Consider the following 10,291-nt stretch of genomic DNA (forward strand, 5'->3'; position numbering starts at 1 on the left):
TTTTTTTAAATCAATGGAACTTCTAGAAATGAAAAAATATCTAATCATTGATACAAAAAAAATCAATGTTTGTGTTAAACAGTTAATTAGCTACAGTTGAAGAAGGAATTAGTGAACTGGATGTAGAGCTGAAGAAATCTATCCCAAAATATAGAACATAGAATCATGGATATAGAGGAAGTAACAAAAAATTAAGAATATATAGGGGATAAAAGTAAAAGATTTAACATACATCGACCCAGAAGGAGAGAATACAGATAATATAGGCAAGGCAATATTTAAGGAGAGGATGGTTGAAACTTTTCTGAAAGGCATGTATCCCCAGCCACAAGAAGCACACCCTATACAAGCAGAATACATTTAAAAAATCTACCCCAAGGTAAAATGAGATGGACTTGAAAAACCATAAAGACAAAGGGAGTATATTTAAGAAGTAGTCAGAAAAGAAAGAAAGATTGTTACAAAGAATAAGTTTAAGGTTAATAGCAAACTTCTCAACAGCAATCATGGAAGCCACAAGACAGTGGAGTGCTATCTTTAAAGTGCTGACAAAAAAATAACTGTAAAGTTACAATTATGAACCCCAAAATAGTATCTTTTAAGTACAGGACAAAAGAAATTATATTTTCAGATAAATAAAAAACTGAAACAGTTTACCACCAACACCACCTACAGGGAAGGAATTTTCTAAAGGGTTATTTCAGAAGAAGGAAAATGGAATGTAGAAAAAATGTTTGGAGGACAGATAAGCAAAGAAAATGATGAACATGTAAGTAAAGCTAATACATATTTACTTGATAAAGTGATGATGAAAATAATTATGAAGTCTAATTTGTGGAGGTTTAATATAAAAAGAAACAAGCTAAAATACAAGAAAATACATACTCGTGTAAATTAGGAGAGGAGCAATAAGAGTTAATGTCCTAAGGATCTTGTCTGTCAGTGGGAGGTTTAAGATACTGTTTGTAGGGACTTCCCTGGTGGCTCAGTGGTTAAGAATTCACCTGCCAATGAGTGGGACACGGGTTTGATCTGGGAAAGTCCCACATACAGCGAGCAACTAAGCCTTTGCACCACAACTACTGAGGCTGCACTCCAGAGGCCGCGAGCCACAACTACTGAGCCCGCGTGCTGCAACTACTGAAGCCTGCACGCCTAGAGCCCGTGCTCCACAAAAAAAGGAGCCACCGCAATGAGAAGCTCGTGCACTGCAATGAAGAGTAGGCCCTGCTCTCCGCAACTAGAGGAAGCCTGCACACAGCAAGGGAAACCCAATGCAGCCAAAAATAAATAAAATAAAATAAATAAATTTTTTAAAAAGACACTTTGTTGTCTTTGTTAAATACACAGGTAAAATTTTATGACTAACCATAAATAATGGAAATAGAGTGTTTACTTTCCACAGCAGGTAAAGGGCAAAACTATGCAGGAGAAACAAACAAAAGAGGCTTCTTTTCATCAAGTAATAAATAAAATCAACTAGGCTAGTAATTATGAAAGCTTTGTAGAGTCTTCAGGTATTAAAATTGGGTTGGGGTGGGGGGTACAGTGCTGGCAATTTCACAGTAATAATTAAAACTGGGCAGAAGAAGAAGAAGGGATATAAGAAGACTGTTGGTGGCATTGGTTGTGGTAGAAGCTGCAGGGGCTGTGTTGTCAAAGCCTGAGTTCTGTTCATGCCTCAAGCAGAGGCCAGGGCAGAGCCACAGCAGCTGATGAACCAGTGCATGGCTGACAGATGCCGATACTTCTGTCCATCAGGTTGGGCATGTGCACTGCGTCTCACAGAAGCCTTCCTCCTGGCCCCAGCCTTGGCCAGAGCAGTTTAAGGGAGCAGGCAGGGAGGAAAAGAGGCAGGAGAGCAACAGGACATCTCCCCAGGCAGCACCCAGGACAGCTACCGCCCTGCCACACCCTGCTTACCCAGTGAAGGAGGCTGAGGCAGAAGCCAGAGGGAATGGGCCCTGGCACAGCCCTCAGAGGAAAGACCTAGACAGACAGAGCTGGAAATCAGAGGGAAACACTGGATAACACGAGCGCTGGCAACATGGGAAAATGTGCCCAAACACAAGTGCTTCTATAGTTAATCAGTAACCCCTTTCCTTCCCATATAAGAATCACAGTACCCTGAGCTACACCCATCTCTGACCCTGCATGCCCACGAGTTCCCTTCTGCCATTTGCCATTGTTAATTTATTAGGGAGTTTGAGATTAACAGAGGCAAACTATTATATATAGGATGGATAAACAACAAGGTCCTACTGTATAGCACAGGGAACTGTATTCAATATCCTGTGATAAACCATAATGGAAAAGAATATAAGAAAACATATATGCATAAATGAATCACTTTGCTGTACAGTACAAACTTACACAGCATTGTAAATCAACTATATGTCAATAAATTAAATTTAACAAAAAAAGAAAGTGTTAACTTATTAAATAGGAAAACATGATTAGAGGAATATACCATAGATTTGAAGAGACATAAAAATGCATCTGAGTGATAATAGCTAATACTTACATCCTCCTTACTCTAAGCCAGGAACTATTCTAAGTGCTTGACACATAAAATCACATTTAATCTTCATGTGCCCAAGATCACACAGCTAACAAGAGGCAGAGCTGAGATTCAAACACACACTCTGGTTCCAGAGTCTTCACTCTCAAATACTGTGCTACTTCTGAACGGTTGGAGGACATTTTGCCTGAAGAAGATACAATTCCAGTTTGGGGCTATGGATGGAATGTTTGTACCCTACCCCCATAATTCATATGTTAAAGCCCTCTTCACTGGAAGCAACCTAAGTGTCCATCGACAGATGAATGGATAAGGAAGATGTGGCACATATATAGAATGGAATATTACTCAGCCATAAAAGGAACAAAATTGAGTTATTTGTAGTGAGGTGGATGGACCTAGAGGCTGTCATACAGAGTGAAGTAAGTCAGAAAGAGAAAAACAAATACCATATGCTAACGCATATATATGGAATCTAAAAAAAAAAAAAAAAATGCTGATCCCCAGCGCGATGGTATTTGGAGATGGGACCTCCATCTCCAAATGACATTAGGTCATGAGGGCAAAGCCCTCATGAATGGGATTGATGCCCTTATAAGAAGAGACACATGGAAAAGATGATCTCTCTTTGTGCCCCATGAAGACACAGTGAGAAGACAACCATCTGCAAGCCAGGATGAGGACCCCCAGAGAACCCGACCATACTTGCGCCCTAATCTCTAACTTCCAGCCTCCAGAACTGGGAGAAATGTTTGTTGTTTAAGCCACCACGTCTATGGTATTTGTTATAGCAGCCCAGACTGATTAAGATAGTTGAGAAATGATGGGTTATCTTCAGATATTTGAAGAGCTATGTATGGAAGAAGGGTTTAACTTATTCTGTATGGACCAAGGAGATTAGAATTAAGAACATGACTCTTTTCAGCCTACTTTATCACAGCTGGAGGTCCCCAAAGAAGAAATAGGCTTTCTCAGATGGTGCTGAGTTCTCCACCACTAGAGGCTAAATGCACCCAGGGCTGATAACATGGAGAGGATTTCAGCCTTGAGTGGTATTTGAATGAGACTCTCTGTAAAATCTCTTCTAACTCTCGAGAGTCTGTAGGATTATTAGCGTCAAGACTAAGTGTTCAAATCCGAAGAACTAGATGTTGAACAGCAACATTGTTCCTGGGCATCCTGGAGCCAGAGCTTGCATTTGTATATCTTAAGACTCTACACACCAGGATACTCTTCCTTCAGCACTCAGCTTAAGCATCACCTCCTCCAGGATATGTCCCCCATCCCATCCCTAATACAGGCCTAGGTGTCCACCTCAGCCCACCTTACTTCTACAATGCCACTTCTCACACTATACTGAATTATCTGTTTCATCATCAATCACCCCCTGTATTAGTGTCCTAGGGCTACAGTAACAAATTACCACAAATGGGATGCCTTAAAACAATAAAACTTTACCATCTCACAAATCTGGAGACTAGAAGTCCAAAATCAAGTTGTCAGGGGGCCAGGTTCCCTCAAAAGGCTTTAGGAGAGCATCCTTCTTTGCCTCTTCCTAACTTCTGGTGGTTGCTGGCAAACCTTAGTGTTCCTTAGCTTGAAGTTGTAGCTCTCAGATTTCTGTCTCTTTCTTCAGACTGCCTTCTCCCCTCTCTGTGTGTGTCTCTGCGTGTCTCTCTCCTCTTCTTATAAGGACAACAATCATATTGGATTTAGGGCCCACAATCCTCCAGGACGAACTCATTTTAATTTAACTAGTTTCATCTTCAAACCTTCTATTTCCAAATAAGTTCACATTCACAGGTTCTGGTAATTAGGACTTCAATATATCTTTTCAGGGGACATAATTCAACCAACAACATCCCTCAACCTCCTATGCTCACTAAACTGCGGGATATTTGACGCCTATTTTTATTCCACATATTTTTATTGTGTCTATGATGAATCACGCTCTGTTCCAGACACTGAGAACAAGTCACAGTCAAGGTCTCTACCCTTAGTGAAGTTTCCATTCTACATGGAGGCAGACAGCTTAAAAAGTGGCCATTCAATGATAAAACCAAATACAAACATATTTGTGTGTGCATGCATGTATGTATTTATATAAATCTTTGATATATATTTGATGAAGGATATTAACATAAACAATAAAAAAAGGATAAATTATTTCATCTAGACTGCGCTTTTTGGCAAGCTTATCAGAATCTAAAACTTTGGTTTCTCTCTGTCCCTTGTTTGTTTTCTGGTATTGTGTTCTTAACTCTCATTTGACACCCCTCTAAGCTAACCTCTCCTAAAATGTTTCTTAGTAGCAGAAAATAAAGCTCATAAAATGTATTCCTAAACTTTTTTTAAATTCAAACTTGCAACTAAAGAAGAAAACCCGTGTGCCCCCTCTGTCTTCCAGGGCAGTGTCAGTTCGGCTCAGTCTCCCTTTGGTCCGATGCCAGGTAAGTATTGCAGTTCAAGGGTCAATTCCTTCCCTTTTGAGCTAAATCAGGCGTTTAGGCTTCCATACTTTCATAGCTGCCTTACAGCACTTTCAAAATTTTTCAGCTTTAAAACATTTATTTTTAAAATGTAAAATCAGGGAAGGCAGACCTCATTCAGTCATTCCTGAATTTGGAACGCATTCTGTCCGGCATAAGCTTACTGGGCAAAAGCAATAGCAATTAAGCCCTTGATACAGTTTTAAAATGTTTAAGATTCTGGCACTGTGGTCTGATAGTTTATGCACTTGCTTCAGAACAGAAAGAGAGACACCTGAGGGCAGGTGGAATAACAATTATTTATTGGTGTTTTCTATATGCCAGGCACTTAGTTAAGCATCTTACATTCATTTTAATACATATGTCTCATTAAGTACTCCTGTTGGGATGGAATAGGAGCATTCTTAATAATAATTTGGGGCACTCTCATATGTGTGTGTATACACACGTAGACACACACACACACACACACACACACACACATATTCCTTCCAGATCCCAAACTCAGAAGGGCATACAGGCATACGGTTTCTCACTAATTTTGGTAATCTTCAGAGCTGGAAAAGGGAAAGGGATAAGATCAGGAGACGATCCCACATATCTGAATGTCTCTATGCTGTGTTTCCCAATCATATTTATTGTCGCTGGAATCTGGTTGTATCTGCTCCATTCTACAGAAGAAAATTTCTGCAGCCTCTGTTATCATCTAGAATTATTCTTCCTCTTTTTAGGGGGAAAAATGCATGCTTAAAAAGCAAAGGGTTTTTTTCTCTGTGTTTTTTTATTTGGAAATTGGAAATACAGACACGAGATCCTGGAAGCCTTTTTTTAACTTATTCTTCATTCTGTTCTCAGCCTTAACCACTACTGTGGATATAAATTCCTGGCATGAAACAAAACCTTATTTATTGATAATAACTTTCACTTGCACAGATGTTTTTTCTAGAGAATTCTGCTTACGATGAAGCCTCTAACTGCAGCCTTCAAACTCATGAGCAGATTAGAAGTTTGGGGCTATAGAATTTAAGATGAAAGTGGAGTGAGTGGAACTGTGCTTTAAGTTTCTACAGGGAATTTTGATTTCCTCTGAATGAATAAATAACTTCACATATAATTGTTGAACACAGTATTATACGACTGGGTTTACAGAGAATGTGTAGGACATAAGCTCTGCCCCCATGGAGCTTGCAGGTCAATTGGAAAGAGGGCTGTAACTCAGGTGAGAGAGTATCGAGCATAATATGAAGTGCCACAACAGGTGGCAGGGGCCAACGTGCTGTGTCTGGAGAGTCATGTACGACTGAGTCAGGATAATAAGAAGGAGGCTCTTGATGAGTCTCTCTTCTCTCCGTGTGGAAGAGTGGGCAGGATGAGCAGGGACAAAGCTCAGAAGCGGTCCACTGTGGTTGGGGAAGGTGAGAAAGACAAGCACCCGCATTGTCCTCCCAGCTCAGCCTCTTTGTGACCTGAGGGAGTAGGTCTTAGGTAATTGGATCACACCCACCACCAGCTGGAAAAAAAAAAAAAAAAATCAGTTTTACAGCCCTTGAGTCTGTGCTCCTGAACATGTTCTAAGTGATGAAGGGTTTCCTGCTACAACTGAGCTACGAGATCAGAAAGTCTTTAGCAAACACATCTCTTCTCCTCTGGGACTATTTCTCTGGCCTTATCTTAAATGAGATTCTTCTCAGTTTCAGCCTCTCCAGGTTTCCACCAAGGGGAGCTTTCTGTGCCAGGCATTCCCTTCTCACGCTTGCAGTGCCCGGGTGAGCTGAGAGACTCAACGTGGCCACAAGAGGGCAGCAAATAACACCAGACTCATCAAAGCCAGAAAACATTTTTTGTGGTCCTCTAACTTTGCTTCACAGAAGCAAAGCAAGCAGCCGTTTCTGGTGCCTAATAGGTGCAAGTCATTGACAGTGTCCAAAAAAATTAGAAGACTAGTACAGCCTGCCTCTTATTTGGGGCGGGGTTATTGTCTCACCTTATCTAGAGATGCTGAGTTTCACATAACATGCCCCAGAAGCAGCCTCTTGTAAACGGTCCTGTATCTATGGGCACAGAGCTCAGAAGCTGTGAAAAAGATACTTCATTTGATGAAATGTAAATGCCAAGGGCTTCTTATTCTATCTCCTTAAGCCCAAAGAGATAGAATAAGCACAGCACCTAGCACAGCACCTGGCACATTGAAGGTGCACAAGAAGTGAGAGACACTGAGCAGTTATTTCTCCATCTAAAGTGAATGTATCCCCAAAGGCAGAGCGAACTTTAAATGTATGAATTATTTGGGCTGGACCAGTTAAAAGAGGTAATGATGCTATATTTAATGCCTTTCGAGGCATTTATCTATTTAAATGTTAGCCTTGGCGTCAGGCCTGCATTGGAAATACCATTTCACACGTGGAGAGACCTGGCTGCAACAGAGATGCCTTGACTTCCTCCGACGAAACTTTTGCCCGTTTGTTTTCCCCTTGGCAACAGGCTCACCACTGGTGATGTCAGGTTACTATAGTGTCAGGAGATCCCTCCTGTCCGACTCCGACATCCACTACAGTAAGCAGTTCGCAAATGATGCCTGCACCCGAACTGCGGCGAAGGACTTTGCCAGCGAGTCCTCGGCAGGGCAGGGCCACCCAGCCCACCTGGACTCCGACTTCCCGGAGCTCTACGGGGACCACCGCCCCACGGCCCTGGCCCCCAACAGCGGCTCCCTGTTCAGCTCCTCACCCCTGCCACAGCTCCTGCCGCCGCCCTTCCCCAGCGAGCCCGCACACTTCGTACTGGTGAGTATGCAGAGGCTTAGTTTAGGGGGTCACTAACGTCAGGGCCCTGGCCAGCCCATGTGCTTAGCAACCAGGTCTGCTCGCCCCGGAGACCCCCGGGAGGCTGCTCTGCGCCGCCCCGGGAGATGCCAGGATCCACGCCCAGGGAGCCCTCCTCAAAGATCCGTGCCAGCCACGCGGCAGGAAGCTCTATCCAGGGATTTGGGCGGGGACGACTGATAAAGCAGGATATATATCCTTTTGGTAATACTCTACCGATTGTGCCAGATGTTTCCCCGTTATTCCTCCCGTGCATAAGGAAGGAGCACTGAAGTTACCTCGCTGACAGCCAGGGCAGGTGCATCAGGACTTCTCTCGCCCTCCCCCTCCCTGCCTCCCCTCTCCCACGATATTTCTACCCTCTAGAACCTTGTTCTCTGGCAGTCCTTCCAGAGATGAGTTCATCAAGAAGAATACTAGTACCTTTCTTTTACTGTAAAGCCCTCAACCACAAAGGCATGAATCTCTGGAGATGGGATTTTAGACAAAACAGGCTGTGGGAGAGCAGGAATTAACATTATTGAGTATCTACTACAGCCAGGAACTTTTATGTGCACGTGTTCATTTAATACTTGCAACAACTCAGGGTATAGTTATTAAAGCTCCATCTTACAGATGCAGAAAGTGAAGTACTCAGAATCAGGAAGGTAGTAAGTGGCCCAGCCATGAATCGAAGCCAAATCTTTCCAGCTCCAAGCCTATGAGGCTCTACCCCCTTGCTCACTGAGGGCAGGTAGCCTTCCTAGCCCACTCAGAAGCCCACTGTGTAGCTTAGGGTCTACTTCTTCCAGGAGTAAATGATGAAACACTGTCAAATGTTCATTTTATTATCTTTCCCCCCCTGGGGAAAGGACTCTCTCTCTCTCTCTCTACACACACACACACACACACACACACACACACACACACACACACACACACACACACACAATCTAATTCTAGAGTAAGAAAGAAACTAAAACTCTCACTGCCAATGTCAAACACCAGAGGGGAGAGCTGCCTGCTAAGGAGGCTTTGGACAGCAGAGGAAGGACACCTAGTCTGCTTTGGAAGACATGGCCAGCAGCACGCTGTGTTGGGAAGGAAATCTGCCCACGTCAGATGATCACCTAATGACTAACCCCAGCGACCTTTCCATCCTCCTCAGAGGGACTCGTGGGAGCAGACGGTGCCCGAAGGCCTCAGCCAGCCAGACCCCGTGCCGGCCGATGCCCTGCAGAGCTTGGCGCCCAGCACAGGCTGCCTCTCCCAGCTAGAGTCGGGGAGCACTGCCCAGCACAGGAGCTCGAGTTGGGGGGCCCCCCTGGCGGGGGTTCAGTCCAACTCTCTGCACACACTGGAGGATCTGTACCACATGCAGGGGTACCCAACCCCAACCCCCTACCCCTTCACCTCTTTCACGACAATGTCCAATGACCCACCAACCAAGGTGGGGCCCTTCTCCCCGGGCGAGGAGGCAGACACCTCTGTCCTCCAGGACCCTTCTCCGTGGCCCAAAGAAGATGGGAGCCTGGCATGGGGGGCATATGAGTGCCGCCGAGCTTATTGAGCATGCCAGAGGACTTCTGTGTTTTTCTTTAAGTCAGTGTCTGTGTCTGTATTCACAGACTGTTTTGGTATGGCAGCTCTTTCAGAACTGGATTTGCATGATAAGCCATCGTGCCACCCTTCGTTAATGGACGATGATGGCATTTAATTGTGATCCTCCCACTATAACCCCACTGAAACACACCACAATGTGAATTCAGTGTGTCAGGGACCATATTATAGTTAGACAGCCCGACAGTGGGGTCTCTGGGAGAATTTAGTAACCCATTATGTTCTGAATCTTTTGTTATCCTTAAAGTATCATTTTTAGCACTGATAGTTCTTTCTTAAATTACATTAAAAACTTCATGCAGATCATAAAACATACTGATTTCCCTGTCCAGTTTTTCTTAGTTATGAACTATGTGTGTTCTTCAATAAAAGAGAATGCATAGGATATAGTATAGATTAGGGTGCATAAAACAAAACTTATTTTATATCATGTGACTTTATAAAGTGTAAAGCATTATATGCATTTATCCCCTTACGGTGACTTGCAAATAACAATAACTTTCAAGTAACAAATGTGACACCACATATAAATGCTTTATTGTCCTTAAAGTGAGGTCAGGACACTATGGCTTCATAAATAACATGGTTTTAACTCTGCACTAAAGCCCAGGATGTCCAAAAATCAGGCTAATCCAAAAAACAACAAAGACCAAAGACTTTCTTTGATCAATGGTAGCCTTAATTAAGCTAGACATTGTCTCTCTGATGGAATAAACCAACAGTTATCAGAATGCATTAGCAAAATGGACATTGTATGATCAAATAAGAATGCATGCATTGTAAGGAAAACACAGAGAGCAGTCCTGGGCTGTCAGCAAGAAACAACAGACTACAGAACACCAAGAAGCAAAGGATCTTTG

The 10,291-nt window shown here is 43.2% G+C and overlaps 1 protein-coding gene across 1 annotated transcript in view; it reads left to right on the top strand.

Annotated features, from left to right (window-relative positions):
* Positions 1 to 9,381, top strand: part of POU2AF2 (POU class 2 homeobox associating factor 2) — a 35,973-nt gene extending 26,592 nt beyond the window's left edge. Inside the window, exons 3-5 of the mRNA XM_059069494.1 lie at positions 4,929 to 4,971; positions 7,492 to 7,793; positions 8,980 to 9,381. Coding sequence (XP_058925477.1) covers positions 4,929 to 4,971; positions 7,492 to 7,793; positions 8,980 to 9,381 — 747 coding nt within the window. The remainder of the gene's footprint in view (positions 1 to 4,928; positions 4,972 to 7,491; positions 7,794 to 8,979) is intronic.
* Positions 9,382 to 10,291: the final 910 nt, after the last annotated feature.

This window comes from Kogia breviceps, chromosome 7 (genome assembly GCF_026419965.1).
Source record: "Kogia breviceps isolate mKogBre1 chromosome 7, mKogBre1 haplotype 1, whole genome shotgun sequence".
Classification (NCBI taxonomy): domain Eukaryota; kingdom Metazoa; phylum Chordata; class Mammalia; order Artiodactyla; family Physeteridae; genus Kogia; species Kogia breviceps.